The 18471-nt window shown below is 50.1% G+C and overlaps 1 protein-coding gene across 1 annotated transcript in view; it reads right to left on the reverse strand.

Annotated features, from left to right (window-relative positions):
- Nucleotides 1-11938: 11938 nt before the first annotated feature.
- The window catches only part of LOC119970047 (endophilin-A1-like), a 182860-nt gene continuing 176327 nt past the window's right edge, over nt 11939-18471 (reverse strand). The window contains exons 6-9 of the mRNA XM_038803993.1: nt 17623-17781; nt 15403-15506; nt 14332-14453; nt 11939-12659 (exon numbers count right to left, since the gene is read on the reverse strand). Coding sequence (XP_038659921.1) covers nt 12460-12659; nt 14332-14453; nt 15403-15506; nt 17623-17781 — 585 coding nt within the window. The 3' untranslated portion in view covers nt 11939-12459. The remainder of the gene's footprint in view (nt 12660-14331; nt 14454-15402; nt 15507-17622; nt 17782-18471) is intronic.

Genomic DNA, 18471 nt, shown 5'->3' on the forward strand with positions numbered 1-18471 from the left:
CTTTTCACCTAGAGGGTGGTGATGGTCTGGAACGCACTGCCTGGGAGGGTGGTGATGGTCTGGAACGCACAGCCTGGGAGGGTGGTGATGGTCTGGAATGCGCTGCTTGGGAGGGTGGTAGGGGCGGGTTGCCTCACATCCTTTAAAACATACCTGGGTGAGTACTTGGCACATCATAACATTCAAGGCTATGGGCCAAGTGCTGGCAAATGGGATTAGGATTGACAGGTCAGGTGCCTTTCATGTAACAGTGCCGACCCGCTGGGCCGAAGGGCCTTTTCTGCACTGTATTTTTCTGTGAATCTGTGAAAATCTAATTGGTAGAATTGACCCGGGAGAACCGGTGGATGTGGTTTATGTAGACATTCAAAAGGCTTTTGACAAGGTCTCACATAACAGATTACTCTGTAAAGTTAAAGGCCATGGAATTACAGGTAGTGTCTTGAGATGGATAGACAGCTAGTTAGCAGACAGGAAACTAAAAGTTGGAATAAATGGATCTTTTTCTGATTGTCAGGCAGTGACAAGTGGGGAATCTGTGCTCGGACTCCAACTGTTCTCATTATATATTAATGATTTGGATGAGGGAACTAAATGTATTATCTCCAAATTTGCAGATGATACAAAGTTGGTTGGGAGGGTGAGCTGTGAGGAGGATGTAGAGATGGTTTACTGAGATTTGACAGGCTGAGTGAGTGGGCAAATACATGGCAGATGCAGTATAATGCGGATAAATGTGAGGCAGATTATTATGTGAATGGGTGTAACTTGAGAGGTGGATACTCAGTGAGACCTTGGTGTCCTCGCGCATCAGTCGCTGAAAGTAAGCGCGCATGTACAGACAGTAAAGAAGGCAAATGGTACGTTGGATTGGATTGGATTTTGTTTATTGTCAGGTGTACCGAGGTACAGTGAAAAGTATTTTTCATGGCTTTCATAGCCAGAGGATTTGAGTATAGGAATAGGGATGTTTTACTGCAATTGCACATTGGTGAGGCCACACCCGGAGTATTGTGCGCAGTTTTGGTCTCCTTATCTGGGGAAGGATGTTCCTATGGAGGGAGTGCAGCGAAGGTTTACTAGGCTGATTCCTGGGATGGTAGGACCGAGGGTTAATAACAATCCTGAGTAACAGCATCAAAATAGGACAGTTAGGTGCAAGTAAAACTTTTGCATCTGGGGAGAGCAAAGGGAATGTGTTCAGTGTCTGATAGATCCTGAAACAGGTGTTCTGAAAGCACTTTGAACAGAAATTAGCTTCAGTTTATTTTCTGCTCTGGTTCACCTGATGGTGACTGTGATGGTTACTGAGTGAGTGATGTTAATAGTAAGTTAAGTGGTGTTAATAATAAGTTAATGATAATTATTAAAAGCATTGTAAGGTTCAATGTTCTTAAATGTACTTAAATTATGTCACAAATTCCCACACAATAGTGAGCGTAATCAGGACTGTCAGCTTCTGTGCAAATAAATACTTCTATACCTCCCAGTTACATATCATTGCAAATGAAAGCAATGCCACATAATTATTATTCCTTTCAGAAATTGAAAAGACTCAGTTCATGAACCCAATTAAATATTTGCTTTTAATTATTTTCTTCGAGGTATACTGCACATAATTTTGGGTATTATATAGAAGGCATTCTGGCTGTATTCAGAACCCAAAACGTCAGCGTAAGTTTTATTTTTCAATTTTAAATACTTGCTGTTGCCTTTTCAAATAAGCAGTCCACCTTTGATAAGTGTTCAGCGATGGAAACTATTTTCTCCTGACTAGGTAGTTACCGTTGTAAATAAAAATTTGATTTGATTTGAAGGTGTATTGGGTCACATGCCTTAATGACTAGCCACAAATGTGAGAGATTAAGATACACCAGAGATCAGCATCTTCAAAGAATTTACATTAGGTTTGTCCAGCATGATTTCCCTATCATTTATCCTTGCTGACTTTGTCTGATTATACCACTGCTTTCCAAATGCTGTGCTGTGAAACCCTAGATAATAGACTCCAGCAACTTCCCTACTACCGACGTTAGGCTCACTGGTCTATAGTTCCCTGTTTTCTCTCTACCTCCCTTTTTGAATAGTGGGGTTACATTCGCTACCCTCAAATCTGTAGGAACCATTCCAGAGTCCAAGGAATTTTGGAAAATGGCCACCAATGGGCCTACTATTTCTAGGGCCACTTCCTTATATCCTCTGGGATGTAGATTATCAGGTCCTGGAGATTTGCCCACCTTCAATCCCATTAATATCCCCAAAACCATTTCTTTACTAATACTAATTTCCTTTAACTCCTCACCGAAACTTGCTTCCCAGAACTTCTGGTACATTATTCATGTCTTCCTTTGTGAAGAGAGAAGCAAAGTGTGAATTTAGTTCCTCAGTCATTTCTTTGTTCCTGATTATGAATTTCCCTGTTTCTGACTGTAAGGGGCCTTGTTGGTTACTCAATGTATTGGTCCAGAAAACCATCACACACTCCAGAAATTCCTCCTCTGTTGCACTGTGACTAATTTGAGTCACCCAATCGATATGCAGATTGAAGTCATCCAGAATCACAGATGTTCCTTTATCACATACATCTGTCTAATGCTATTCCCAATATTACCACTGCAGTTTGGGGTCTGTATACCACCCAGACAAATCTTTTTTGCCCCATGGTGTTTCTTAACTCAACCCAGACAGATTCCACATGATCTGTACTGTGGAAGACACCAGTGGGATGCCAGAGCTCCAGGAGAACCAGGGGGCAGAGGTGAGTGCAGTGACCATTACTAAGGAGAAGGTTCTGGGGAAACTGAAAGGTCTGAAGGTGGATAAGTCACCTGGACCGGATGGACTACACCCCAGGGTTTTAAAAGAGATAGCTGAGGATATTGTGGACTATACTCATTGGAATTTAGAAGGATGAGGGGGGGATCCTATAGAAACATTTAAAATTATGAAGGGAATAGATAGGATAGATGTGGGCAGGTTGTTTCCACTGGCGGGTGAAAGCAGAACTAGGGGACATAGCCTCAAAATAAGGGGAAGTAGATTTAGGACTGAGTTTAGGAGGAACTTCTTCACCCAAAGAGTTGTGAATTTATGGAATTCCTTGCCCAGTGAAGCAGTTGAGGCTCCTTCATTAAATGTTTTTAAGATAGAGATAGATAGTTTTTTGAAGAATAAAGGAATTAAGGGTTATGGTGTTCGGGCCGGAAAGTGGAGCTGAGTCCACTAAAGATCAGCCATGATCTCATTTAATGGCGGAGCAGGCTCGAGGGGCCAGATGGCCTACTCCTGCTCCTAGTTCTTATGTTCTTATAAGTGATGATCTTTCAGGAATCACTGGAGGCAGGAAGGGTCCCAGAGGACTGGAAAGTGGCTAATGTAACACCCCTGTTTATGAAGGGAGGGAGGCGGAAGATGGGAAATTATAGGCCGGTTAGCCTGACTTCGGTCATTGGTAAGATTTTAGAGTCTGCTATTAAAGATGAGATCACAAAGCACTTGGAAGTGCATGGTAAAATAGAACTGAGTCAGCACAGCTGTCCAAGGGAGGTCGTGTCTGACAAATCTGTTAGAATTCTTTGAGGAGGTAACAAGGAAGTTAGACAAAGGAGAACCAGCGGACGTGATTTATTTAGATTTCCAGAAGGCCTTTAACAAGGTGCCGCATAGGAGACTGTTAAATAAGTTAAAAGCCCATGGTGTTCAGGGTAAGATCCTGGCATGGATAGAGGATTGGCTGACTGGCAGAAGGCAGAGATTGGGGATAAAGGGGTCTTTTTCAGGATGGCAGCCGGTGACTAGTGGTGTGCCTCAGGGGTCTGTGCTGGGACCACAACTTTTTACAATATATATTAATGATCTGGAAGAAGGAACAGAAGCCACTGTTGCTACGTTTGCAGATGATACAAAGATCTGTAGAGGGACAGGTAGTATTGAGGAAGCTAGCGGGCTGCAGAAGGACTTGGACAGGCTAGGAGAGTGGGCAATGAAGTGGCAGGTGGAATACAATGTGGAAAAGTGTGAGGTTATGCACTTTGGAAAGAGGAATTTAGGCACAGACTATTTTCTAAATGGGGAAATGCTTCAGAAAGCAGAAGCAGAAAGGGACTTGGGAGCCCTTGTTCACGATTCTCTTAAGGTTTGCGTGCAGGTTCAGTCGGCAGTTCAGAAGGCAAATGCAATGTTAGCATTCATGTCAAGAGGGCTAGAATACAAGACCAGGGATGTACTTCTGAGCTGCATAAGGCTCTGGTCAGACCCCATTTGGAGTATTGTGAGCAGTTTTGGGCTCCGTATCTAAGGAAGGATGTGCTGGCCTTGGAAAGGGTCCAGAGGAGGTTCACAAGAATGATCCCTGGAATGAAGAACTTGTCGTATGAGGAACGGTTGAGGACTCTGGGTCTGTACTCGTTGGAGTTTAGAAGGATGAGGGGGGATCTTATTGAACTTACAGGATACTGCGAGGCCTGGATAGAGTGGACATGGAGAGGATGTTTCCACTTGTTGGAAAAACTAGAACCAGAGGACACCATCTCAGCCTAAAGGGATGATCCTTCAAACAGAGATGAGGAGGAATTTCTTCAGCCAGAGGGTGGTGAATCTGTGGAACTCTTTGCAGCAGAAGGCTGTGGAGGCCAAATCACTGAATGTCTTTAAGGCAGAGATAGATAGGTTCTTGATTAATAAACGGATCAGGGATATGGGGAGAAAGCAGGAGAATGGGGATGAGAAAATATCAGCCATGATTGAATGGCGGAGCAGACACGATGGGCCGAGTGGCCTAATTCTGCTCCGATGTCCTATGGTATTATGTACTAATATATTTCCCCAATATTGTATCAATAATCAACAAAGCAACTCTACATACAGGTCACAGTACATGGTTGGTCGTCTATAATTATTGGAACAAAGTTTCTGGATGTATTTTTTTGAAACTTATTTGATTTGAATCTCAGTAAATCTGTTGGATCTCATTTATCATGGAGTCAGGCGCCACCTGGAGGTTCACTTAACAAACAACAATGAGGTTGAAAGATAAACGGGTAACTAGGGAGGCATTGACCACATTCAAAACACAAAATAAATTACCTTTGTCAACCAGTCTTAGATCCATAAGTTTTGGCAAACAGTCAAGGATTTGAATTTGTGCTGGAAAAGGCCTCTGTGCCTTTGTAGGATTCTAAAGCTTTATTCTGTTATTCCACATACAGCAGAGAATGTGAGTGACAGTTCAGAATGGAAGCATTTGTGTTCAGATTCTGGATTTCCCAGACAGTCAGGACTAAATGTACTTCCCTGAACATCAGGTTCAGGGATGGGATTGGCACTGGGAGAAATCTTTGGACAGATGGAATAATGGAGGGATGGCTAAAGCGGTAAACAATAAACCAACAACAGACTAAAAAAAAGTGTCCACCTGGGCAGGATCTATCCAACAGCATCTTGTTTCTCGTGCCCTGACGGAGACCCCCTCACCCTCCCAGGCCGCACTCAGTGACATTTCCTGCACTGAGGAACTCAGCAAGGAGATCGGGATACCCGAAGCCCCAGTGCCCCAATTCACAATGGAGGGGTTCATCAAGCCCACCCCCCCCCCCCCACCCCCCACCCACCCCCCGCCCGCACCTCACCTCAGGCAGGCAGGGCACCCAAACCAACATGGACAAAATGCCACTCTGGCACCTGGTAGTGCTCCTGGCCCCCTGGCAATGCCACCAGGGAACACTCTCAGCATCAGGAGAGCACAGCCGGGGGGGACAGCTGGGTGGCACTGTCAGGGGGCCAGGGTGGCACTGCCAGGGGGGCACTGCCAGGGGAACACTGCCAGGGGAGCACTGCCAGGGGAACATTGCCAGGATGGCACTGTCAGGGGAGCACTGCCAGGGGAGCACTGCCAGGGGAACACTGCCAGGGGAGCACTGCCAGGGGAGCACTGTCAGGGGAGCACTGTCAGGGGAGCACTGCCAGGGGAGCACTGTCAGGGGAGCACTGCCAGGGGAGCACTGCCAGGGGAGCACTGCCAGGGGAACACTGCCAGGGGAGCACTGCCAGGGGAAAACTCGGGGCACTGTCAGGGGGCACAGCCAGTGGAACACTGCCAGGTGGCACTGCAAGTGGGGCACTGCCAGGGGGCACTGCCAGTGGGGCACAGCCAGTGGGGCACAGCCAGTGGGGCACAGCCAGGCGGCACTGCAAGTGGGGCACTGCCAGGGGGCACTGCCAGTGGGGCACAGCCAGTGGGGCACTGCCAGGGGGCACTGCCAGGGGGCACAGCCAGTGGGGCACTGCCAGGGGGCACTGCCAGGGGAGCACTGCCAGGGGAAAACTCGGGGCACTGTCAGGGGGCACAGCCAGTGGAACACTGCCAGGTGGCACTGCAAGTGGGGCACTGCCAGGGGGCACTGCCAGTGGGGCACAGCCAGTGGGGCACAGCCAGTGGGGCACAGCCAGGCGGCACTGCAAGTGGGGCACTGCCAGGGGGCACTGCCAGTGGGGCACAGCCAGTGGGGCACTGCCAGGGGGCACTGCCAGGGGGCACAGCCAGTGGGGCACTGCCAGGGGGCACTGCCAGGGGAGCACTGCCAGGGGAAAACTCGGGGCACTGTCAGGGGGCACAGCCAGTGGAACACTGCCAGGGTGACACTGCCAGTGGGGCACAGCCAGTGGGGCACAGCCAGGTGGCACTGCAAGTGGGGCACTGCCAGGGGGCACTGCCAGTGGGGCACAGCCAGTGGGGCACAGCCAGTGGGGCACAGCCAGGTGGCACTGCAAGTGGGGCACTGCCAGGGGGCACTGCCAGTGGGGCACAGCCAGGTGACACAGCCAGTGGGGCACAGCCAGGTGGCACTGCCGGGGGGCACAGCCAGTGGGGCACAGCCAGGGGGCACTGCCAGGGGGCACTGCCAGGGGGCACTGGCACGGTGACAGTGCCGGGGCAGTGCTAAGGTTCCTTGGTGGTTACAGCATGCCAGAGTACCACTTTGCCTGGAGGCTGACCGCACAGGGGCCTGCGATCGCCTGGGAGATGCCCCCTACCTTCCCGGTGCCATTCGGCCTGCTCCCTGTTTGTGGGGATCAGTACCAGGGTGTGCGTGACACGGCCGGTCAATACCGGGTGGCCCTAAGGTGCAGCCAGTGCACGGCTGTGGGTTCGAAAACTCAAGTTTTTTTAGAAATTATTTTATTGAAGCATTTGTAATTTTCACAATTTAACATATTGATATCTCTAAACAATGAACTTGATTTTCTCCAGACTGAGAAAGCCTACCATATCGCTGACCCACACTCCTGATTCCGGGGGCTCCGAGTCCCTCCATCTCAGCAAGATCCAGCTCCGGGCCACCAGGGAGGAGAAGGCCAGGATATCGGCCTCCCTCCCCCCTTTGTCCCCGGATCCTCCGACACCCCAAATATTATTAATTCTGGATTTGGAGTTACCCTACCTTCCAGGACTTCCAACATAACATCTGCAAATCCCTGCCAGAATTCCCTCAGTTTCAGACATGCCCAAAACATATGAACATGGTTGGCTGGGCTACTCCCACACCGCCCACATCTGTCCTCCCACCTCCTCGAAGAACCTACTCATCCGGGCTAGCGTTATGTGGGCCCTGTGGGCTACCTTGAACTGAATCAAGCTGAGTCTAGCACAGGACGAGGATGCATTTACCCTTTTCAAGGCTTTTTCCCACAGTTCAGTTTCCAGCTCCCCTCCCAACTCCTCTTCCCACTTCCACTTCACCTCTCTGATAGGGGCCCCTTCCCACTCTAACAATTCCCTGTATATGTGCGAAACCTTCCCACGTCCAACCCCTGTTTCTGACAGCACGTTATCCTGTAGTCCCCTCAGGGGGAGGCAAGGATAGCTTGGGACCTGTCTCCGTACAAAGTCCTGCACTTGAAAATACAAAACCCGTTCCCACCAGGCAAATCAAACTCCTCCTCTGATGTCTCCGAGGACGGGAAGCCCACCTGGATGAATAGATCCCCAAACCTCTCAATCCCTGCCCGCTGTCATACCTTAAAGCCCCCATCCAGCCCCCCCCCCCCACCCGGGACAAACCGGTGATTCTCACAGATCGGTGACCACACTGCGCCCCCTCCAGTCTCATATGCTGCCTCCATTGCCCCCACACCCTCAGGGCTGCCACCACCACCGGACTTGTGGAGTACCGAGCCGGCGAGAACGGCAGGGGCGCCGTCAGTAAAGCCTCCAGACTCGTACCTTTGCAGGATGCTGCCTTCATCCGCTCCCAGACCGACCCCTCCCCCACTACCTGACCATCGATATGTTGGCAGCCCAGTAATAGTCAATAAAACTCGGGATAGCCAATCCCCGTTCCCCGCGAGCCCGTTTCAGGAGGGTCCTCTTTACTCTCGGGGTTTTACCCGCCCATATAAACCTCGATATCGCCACATTCATACTTCTGAAAAAAGCCTTTGGTACAAAATCGGGAGACACTGAAAAGGAAAAGCCGTCTCAGAAGGATAGTCATCTTCACCGTCTGAACCCTCCCCGCCAGCGTCAGTGGGAGCATGTCCCATCTACAAAATTCCCTTCTCATTTGGTCCATTGCTTTGCCCAAATTTAACTTGTGAAGCTGCCCCCAATCCTTGGCCACTTGAATTCCCAGATACCTAAACCCTTCCCAACCACTTTAAAAGGGAACTCCTTCAGCCTCCTTTCCTGCCTCCGTGCCTGAATCACGAACATCTCGCTTATTCCCATGTTTAACTTATAGCCTGAAAATCGCCCAAATTCTCCTGATATCTCCATGATTTCGGTCATCCCCCCCCCCCCCCCCCACAGTGTCTGTGATATAAAGCAGCAAATCGTCCGCATAGAGAGAGACCCTGTGCTGCACCCCCCCCCCCCCCCTCCCCCCCCCCTCTCACTCCAGATATTCGCTGCTCTCAGAGCCATTGCTAAGGGTTCTATGGTCAGGGCAAACAGTAATGGGGAGAGCGGGCATCCCTGCCTTGTCCCCCGACAAAGACAAAGGGGTATAACCCACTGAGTGGGGTGGGGTGGGGGAGGATGTAACCCACTGAGTGGGATGGGGTGGGGTGGGGGGGTGTAACTCACTGAGTGGGGTGGGGTGGGGTGGGGGGGTGTAACTCACTGAGTGGGGTGGGGTGGGGTGGGGGTGTAACTCACTGAGTGGGGTGGGGTGGGGTGGGTGGGGTGGGGGGGTGTAACTCACTGTGTGAGGTGGGGTGGGGTGGGGGGGTGTAACTCACTGTGTGGGGTGGGGTGGGGTGGGGGGGTGTAACTCACTGTGTGGGGTGCGGTGGGGTGGGGGGGTGTAACTCACTGAGTGGGGTGGGGTGGGGTGGGGGGGTGTAACTCACTGGGTGGGGTGGGGGGGGGGTGTAACTCACTGTGGGGGTGGGGGAGGGTGTAACTCACTGTGTGAGGTGGGGTGGGGTGGGGGGTGTAACTCACTGTGTGGGGTGGGGTGGGGTGGGGTGGGGTGGGGGGGTGTAACTCACTGAGTGGGGTGGGGTGGGGTGGAGGGGTGTAACTCACTGTGTGGGGTGGGGTGGGGTGGGGGGGTGTAACTCACTGTGTGGGGTGGGGTGGGGTGGGGGGGTGTAACTCACTGAGTGGGGTGGGGTGGGGTGGGGGTGTGTAACTCACTGTGTGGGGTGCGGTGGGGTGGGGGGGTGTAACTCACTGAGTGGGGTGGGGTGGGGGGGTGTAACTCACTGTGTGGGGTGGGGTGGGGTGGGGGGTGTAACTCACTGTGTGGGGTGGGGGGGTGGGGGGTGTAACTCACTGTGTGGGGTGGGGTGGGGTGGGGTGGGTGTAACTCACTGTGTGGGGTGGGGTGGGGTGGGGGGGTGTAACTCACTGTGTGGGGTGGGGTGGGGTGGGGGGGTGTAACTCACTGTGTGGGGTGGGGTGGGGGGGTGGGGGGGTGTAACTCACTGTGTGGGGTGGGGTGGGGTGGGGGGTGTAACTCACTGTGTGGGGTGGGGTGGGGTGGGGGGGATGTAACTCACTGTGTGGGGTGGGGTGGGGTGGGGGGGTGTAACTCACTGTGTGGGGTGGGGTGGGGGGGTGTAACTCACTGTGTGGGGTGGGGTGGGGTGGGGGGTGTAACTCACTGAGTGGGGTGGGGTGGGGGGTGTAACTCACTGAGTGGGGTAGGGTGAGTGGGTGTAACTCACTGTGTGGGGTGGGGGGGTGTAACTCACTGTGTGGGGTGGGGTGGGGTGGGGAGTGTAACTCACTGTGTGGGGTGGGAGGGTGTAACTCACTGTGTAGGGTGGGGGGTGTAACTCACTGTGTGGGGTGGGGTGGGGGGGTGTAACTCACTGTGTGGGGTGGGGTGCTAGGCAGGGCTGTCAGCTCCACACATGAATATAAGTTGCAGTCAAGCCTGTCGTACAAATAACCATTTTTAAGATAAAAGCCTAACCCACCTCTTCAATAATAAAATGAGGTTAAGTATTACCCAGATGAAAGCAGAATGATGTGCAATCTGAATCGAGATAATCTGAGTGATTATTGATCCACACATCCTCTCAGTTCAAGGGGACAGAATGGCCTCGATACACTCAGATCAGAATATCACACAGACCCTGAAATATCTGGGGGTGTGATATCAGAATGATGCCCGGATCGTGTTTACTGAAGCCTCCCATCACTGAGCCAGCTCGGTATCCAGAGCGACTGACAGATCATTCCAGCGACATACTAATGTGGGCCATCGCGTCATTGGGGACACAATGATGGGGTCTCTCCAGGCCATTGGGGAGAGGAGCCCTGTTGTCAACATTAAGGGGTTACATTCATTCCCCCTATTCCAATACATCTGACTACAGTCTGAAGGAAATGGATACCTGTAAAATATATCTACCTCATAAATGCTGCTCCTTTTTTACAAGCCAAACCTCAGCCTTAGCTCAAACTCGGAAATAGGCACCACTTACCCAAAGTGGATAGGCCTGTCTTTCTCTCTGTTCTCAACGGAGAACTATTCAGCCCCTGAGGAACCAGAGATGTAGGAACTCTCAATGTAGGAATCAGCAACCTTGCCCACAGTCCCCTCTGCTTCAGTGACTTTGATCAGGGGGGTAGATGGAGAGGTCATTGACCTGTCTCCATCACCAGGCAAAGCAGCTGAAATCACCCCTCCTGTGAGAACCTCACACATTTGAGGCCTCTCTGCTGCTCTCCTCAGCTCAGATACAGAGAGATTAGGGCCCCCAAACAGCCGGACTCAACAGTTACAGCTGGCAGAATAGTCAACGTCCCAACTGAAGAACTGTCATCATATGCACTCATGCACATAATGAGATACAGACAGGCAGTGACAGACACCCAGAACAGCCAATCAACACACAGGACAGACACAACCAATCACCAGGCAGAACATTAGAGGGGGGTTTCCCATTATAAAACACACGAGGCATCAGCACTCCGCCTCTTTCCACTGGTGACAACTGTAGTGACAGTCAGGGTGTATTTATCAGTTCGCACCTTCTACACGTGGCTCAGAGCTAGTCTGGTCTAGTTAGTTATAGTAAGCACGCTTAGATTAGTAGAGTGTCAAACCCACAGTGAACTGTGTGCACTGCTTAACAAGTTCAATAAAGCATATTGAACTAACATCAAAGTTTGGAGTCTATTTTCAAGTACAACTGCATCCAGTTGCAGTCCGTGTTACCCCAGGGTGATTAACACAACAAAAACCTGTCTAACTTTTTGAGACACTTTCTCTTTGTTGAATTGAGGTACGTTCTCCTTAAAGGAAACACCTGGAGTGTGTGTGTGGCGGGTGTTACAAGGGGCTGGAATTGTACAGCAACAACCTGCAGAGTTTTAATGGTTAATCCGCTCAGCTGGAGATCGCAAATATTAGCTGGACAGTTGGAATATCAATGATGAAATATGAGCCAATTGTCCTTTGGAAAAATAGTCCACACAAACAGATAGCTTTACTGAATATTTTTAATGTACTGGAATTCACCACATTGAACAATCCAATTTTTTACACTTTGCATTCTTGGATCCTGCACAGATAGGAGAAAAACAAGTCATATAACACATATACTCTCTCTTTTTAATTTTAGATAAATATATTCTCAAGAACCAAGCTGTACAGCTTTATGACTGTTACAAAAATAAGGTAAGCTAGGTGCAGCAATATACACTCAGACACAACAGACTGTAAAACAGGAAAACACTTTCACAGATTATACCACAGCTGTGTGTTACCGAGCAGGACAACATCATCTACTTTGCACTGAGGATGGAGTCAGCAACATTGCTGCCGACATTTACTACAGATGCAACGGAGTGTAACACTTAAGGACTATAATACATGTAAACTGAAGACTTTACAATGATGGAGTTTGTCGATAAACAGTGTGACTGCATCAGACAATCTCACAAACTGAACCACCTTCATCTGTGGCACAAATATAATGTCAGGTCGGGTTATAAGAGTCACTCTAGTGGGGTAATGGGACTAAAACTTGAACATAGTTGATGGGGAAGAATCCCGACTGTCCATGCAGCATTCCTTCATACCAGTTGTCATCGATCTGATTGGTCAGTGTGATGACGTCACCCTCCTTGAACCCCAGCTCCCCTTCATTCTCGGGGTCAAAATCATACGAAGCCTTGCAACATGGCTGGTCCAGTGGTGTGCCTGCATTTTAGAAATAATTATAAGAAGCTCAAACTTTTATATCAACTTTATTATTCACCGGGTGATTAAAGCTTTTAATCATGAATGGTGGCGCATTGGTTAACACTGCTGCCTCACAGTGCCAGGGACCGGGTTAACACTGCTGCCTCACAGTGCCAGGGACCCGGGTTAACACTGCTGTCTCACAGTGCCAGGGACCCGGGTTAACACTGCTGTCTCACAGAGCCAGGGACCCAGGTTAACACTGCTGTCTCACAGTGCCAGGGACACGGGTTTACATTGCTGTCTCACAGTGCCAGGGACCCGGGTTAACACTGCTGTCTCACAGTGCCAGGGACCTGGGTTAACACTGCTGTCTCACAGTGCCAGGGACCCGGGTTAGCACTGCTGCCTCACAGTGCCAGGGACCCGGGTTAACACTGCTGTCTCACAGTGCCAGGGACCCGGGTTAACAAAGCTGTCTCACAGTGCCAGGGACCCGGGTTAACACTGCTGTCTCACAGTGCCAGGGACCGGGGTTAACACTGCTGTTTCACAGTGCCAGGGACCCGGGTTAACACTGCTGTCTCACAGTGCCAGGGAGCCGGGTTAACACTGCTGTCTCACAGTGCCAGGGACCCGGGTTAACACTGCTGGATCACAGTGCCAGGGACCCGGGTTAACACTGCTGCCTCACTGTGCCACGGACCCGGGTTAACACTGCTGCTTCACAGTGCCAGGGACCCGGGTTAACACTGCTGTCTCACAGTGCCAGGGACCCAGGTTAACACTGCTGTCTCACAGTGCCAGGGACCCGGGTTAGCACTGCTGTCTCACAGTGCCAGGGACCCGGGTTAACACTGCTGTCTCACAGTGCCAGGGACCCAGGTTAACACTGCTGTCTCACAGTGCCAGGGACCCGGGTTAACACTGCTGTCTCACAGTGCCAGGGACCCGGGTTAACACTGCTGTCTCACAGTGCCAGGGACCCGGGTTAACACTGATGTCTCACAGTGCCAGGGACCCGGATTAACACTGCTGTCTCACAGGGCCAGGGACCCGGGTTAACACTGCTGTCTCACAGTGCCAGAGACCCGGGTTAGCACTGCTGCCTCACAGTGCCAGGGACCCGGGCTAACACTGCTGCCCCACAGTGCCAGGGACCCGGGTTAACACTGCTGTCTCACAGTGCCAGGGACCCGGGTTAACACTGCTGCCTCACAGTGCCAGGGACCCGGGTTAACACTGCTGTCTCACAGTGCCAGTGACCCGGGTTAACACTGCTGTCTCACAGTGCCAGTGACCCGGGTTAACACTGCTGTCTCACAGTGCCAGGGACCCGGGTTAGCACTGCTGCCTCACAGTGCCAGGGACCCGGGTTAATACTGCTGCCTCACAGTGCCAGGGACCCGGGTTAGCACTGCTGCCTCACAGTGCCAGGGTCCCGGGTTAACACTGCTGCCACCTTCTGCACTTCCAAAGTCCTTACCCTTCTATTCCCATCCTATTCATGTATTTGTCAAGGTGTCTCTTCAACATTACTATTGTACCTGCTTCCACCACATCCTCCGGCAGTGAGTTCCAGGCACCCACTGTGCTCTGTGTAAAAAAATTCCCTCTCACATATCCTCTAAAAAAGATGATTAATAGTTGTTCATAAAGATGCACCAGTGTCAAAGGTGCAACATTTTACCTGGTGTCCGTTGTCCGCTGGGAGTCACTCCACCATTCTGTTGAGTATCATCTGCAAACTCGTAAGTCAAACGAGGTTTTGGTTTGTATTCCCTTCGAGGACAAGTCGTCGCCTCTTTCATTCTGCAAAAGCAAGATCCCGTCAGTTGTAGGTCAAGGGAGTGAAAGTGAATGGACAGATTCAGTCGCGCACTGCAGCTGGGCTAGGTGCCTATCACAACGCAAATTACCAGGAAATACTGGAGTTCAATTTAAACAATATTAGTTACAGACTCCTGGACTGATATCCCAGCTGGATACAGAGATGGCGATGTGACCCACATCATGTTGCTTCCTGACTGAAGGAAATCAATGAGGAAACAAGAAGGCAGTATGAAATAAAATGAACGTTATCAAATGTTTCAAACGACCAGACGCTTCTCAAAAATGGACTGTTTGCTTTTTAAAAAGTGAAATTTGATTGGGGTTTTAACTCTCCCAATGGCAAGTCTTTAACGATGGAAAACGAGGCATGTGAGGACATCGAAAAGTTTAGGATGTATGTTGCAGATTTTGCATATCCCCTGGCAATGAGATCATAAACTAGTGAGCATTCATCAAAAACGTTAAAAATTTACCCTTTGGTTATCAATAACCTGTGTGGATGTTGCCACTGTTGTTGTTAATTTGAGATTCTGCCGTACTCACTGCCCCAGTCCTGCTCAATGTATATCACTGCCTCCTTTAACTGTATTAACCGGGTCTTGTGGAACAGTTGGTAGCAACCCTGACCCCGAGCCAGAATCTCCGAGTTCATAACCCACTCCAGGATTTGCTGGCCAAGGAGGTGTGTGCATAACACGGCCAAACATCACCCTGTAAATCCTTCCAACACACCGATGGCAGACAGTGGGAGAGATCTCTGGTCTGTCATGTGACAGAAAGAATGTTGATGTCTCTACCATCATTGCCCATAGCTCCAGGCTGCAACCTGCCTGTCCCAGTGTACCTCAGTCAACTGTGACTCCGATTAAAATGAAACTGTTACGGCTGTTTAATGAAAAAACTAATGAGGGATTCAATTCAGACTCACCTCTGCTCCAACTGGACAGAGAGCTCCTGGTAGATCTGTGCAGCTTGCTGATGATACTCGAGCTGGGCTTGGACCAGTGCAGTTAACTGGCTCACTTGCTCAATCTGAAAGTGTCAAACAGAAGAAAGCAAATCGTTTTGTCTCTCCGAAAGCATTCAGCCATGTTTGTGGACTGCATTCTGAGTAGTGCATGCATTCAGCCTCATGCACAGCATTGGGGAAGAAGGGAATGGGAATGTAGCCTAACCAGCCTCGAGGTAAGCCGATGGGATTGAAGTCGGTAGCAGCTGCACATTTCACACCCCTTCCAATCTTGCCTTCCATTGCTCAGTGAGTGCAAATTAAAAATAAGCTGGATGCAAAACTATCTGATTGCATCAACTGCACTGGGGATGAGTAAGACTAAAATGACCCTGAATAGTAACTCTCTGCAGCAGTCCCTGGTCTCAATCCTGAACGTGGTTAGTGACATTTCAACCACCAGATGGCACAAATCCTCCAGTTCCATTTGCTGCCAAGTTTAAGATGCTTCATCCGAACATTTAAGAATATTTACCAATTGAAAGATGACTATTGCATTGCTGCAAATATTGCAAACCCATGTACAATTCACCTACCCTGCGCATCTTTGGGTTGTGGGGGCGAAACCCACGCAAACACGGGGAGAATGTGCAAACTCCACACGGACAGTGACCCAGAGCCAGGATCGAACCTGGGACCTCAGCGCCGTGAGGCTGCAGTGCTAACCACTACGCCACCATGCTGCCCTGAGAGACAGAGTTAACGTTTCAATGCCAATATGACCTCTCTTCAGATCTTTTTCTGGTCAAGGATTGTTTGTTACATCTGCTGGTTCGATGTGGAGCAGGAACCTACTTAATTGGTGCTGAAAACATTACTGGGGTTTGCAGGAAAGGTAGTTAATGCAATGGGTTTTTAAAATGTTTGATGGTGTAAGTTAAGTGTTCTGTACGACCAGAGTGTGAACAGGTGCTGAAAAAAAAAACATCACATCCATGATCTCAACCAGTTTCACTACGCAGAGTAGGGTGAAACGGATATTACAAAGAACAATACAGCAGAGGAACAGGCCCTTCGGCCCTCCAAGCCTGTACCAGTCATGATGCCACCCTTGGTCAAAACCCTCAGCACTTCAAAGAACAAAGAACAAAGAACAAAGAACAAAGAAAATTACAGCACAGGAACAGGCCCTTCGGCCCTCCCAGCCTGCGCCGATCCATATCCTTTATCTAAACCTGTCGCCTATTTTCCAAGGATCTACTTCTCTCTGTTCCCCGCCCATTCATATATCTGTCTAGATGCATCTTAAATGATGCTATCGTGCCTGCCTCTACCACCTCCGCTGGCAAAGCATTCCAGGCACCTACCACCCTCTGCGTAAAAAACTTTCCACGCACATCTCCCTTAAACTTTCCCCCTCTCACCTTGAAATCGTGACCCCTTGTAATTGACACCCCCACTCTTGGAAAAAGCTTGTTGCTATCTACCCTGTCCATACCTCTCATAATTTTGTAGACTTCCTTGTGCCATATCCCTATCTACCCATCCTATTCATGTATTTGTCGAGATGCCTTTTGAATGACGTTAATGTATCTGTATTGTCAAATCAAGAGCCGGGAAATGGGAATTCTTTTAAGCGTTGGAATGTAACTTGCCAAGGTAACATCTTTGCAATCCTGCGGGTTTGTGCATTCACTTCAACATTGTCAAATATTGAGTTTCAACCTGATAAATTCAGTCACACTTCAGCCAGATTGCAGAATCACAACACACAGTAAACATGTCCCTTTTGGCAGATGAAGAGGACCCTTGGCACCTGCACTCATGGAGGGATGGTACATCTGCCACCTCTCCTCGGGGAGCGGTGGTACACGGAGGGATGGTACATCTGCCACCTCTCCTTGGGGAGCGGTGGTACACGAAGGGATGGTACATCTGCCACCTCTCCTCGGGGAGCGGTGGTACATGGAGGGATGGTACATCTGCCACCTCTCCTCGGGGAGCGGTGGTACATGGAGGGACAGCAGACGCAAAATGAATGGGGCAGAAAGATCAAATACTAAACACCTTTGGGGAAAAAAATCATTGCAGCTCATTAACTATCCAATTTCCAGAAAGTGCACCCAGTCATTTTAGAGATTTTACTCATTTCCAGTAAATAGCCGCTCAAACTCAGCCCCTCAGAATTAGAGTCCTTACATCACTCTCCAGCAGGTTAAACATGCTCGATTCTGCTATTTCCTTTGATTCATCAAACTTCTCCAACGCCTGTCGAATCTCCTCTTCTGGAATCTTCCCTTGTCTCTTCTTCTTGTAGTCAAAGTCTAATCGCCGCCCCTCCAATTTCTTCAGATGGTGCTGGCAAGAAATGAATGAACGACAGTTCTGAGTTAGGGAGGAATGCTGTAACCGAGACTTCTATCTAGACAAGGTTCATCGCAGGGGGTGGGTGACCAAGAGAATCGGTTGCGGCAAAATCTTCATATTGTGGGCCTGCCGGAGGAAGTGGAGGAAAGGCGTGCTGCCATTTACATCGCGAAGATGTTTGCGAAGTTGGTGGAGGAGAGGGTTTTTGACAAGGCCCTGGAGGTGGATCGTGCCAACAGGTCCTGTGGCAGAAGCCGAGGGCAGCAGAGCCTCCACGGGAGGTGATCGTGCTCTGCAGAAGTTTCAGGGCAAAGAAAAGATCTTGAGGTGGGCCAAGGCGAGTTGGGACTGAAGCTGGGAAGGTAATTGGATTCTGCCAGGATATTGGTGTCGACCTGGCCAAGGGGCTAAGGCAGCGCTTTTTCTGCACAAGGTTCAGTTTGGGGTGCTGTATCCGGCCAAACTTTGGGTAACTTTTGAAGGCCGGGAATAATGGGCACAATCTATGGAGAGGTTCTGAGTGTCATTTGTGACGGGTTTTCCTGCGAGTTTCCCACTGGCTCTGTTAGCGAGTTCTCCATGTTATTTAACCGCGCTCAGTGTGCGATCTACCGGCCGCGTTGCTCTTGAGTGAGAGCGTAACATAGCTGGCAGATCCCAGGGAGGCCCCCCCGGGTTTCC

This window comes from Scyliorhinus canicula, chromosome 8, assembly GCF_902713615.1.
Source record: "Scyliorhinus canicula chromosome 8, sScyCan1.1, whole genome shotgun sequence".
In the NCBI taxonomy this organism is placed as follows: Eukaryota; Metazoa; Chordata; class Chondrichthyes; order Carcharhiniformes; family Scyliorhinidae; genus Scyliorhinus; species Scyliorhinus canicula.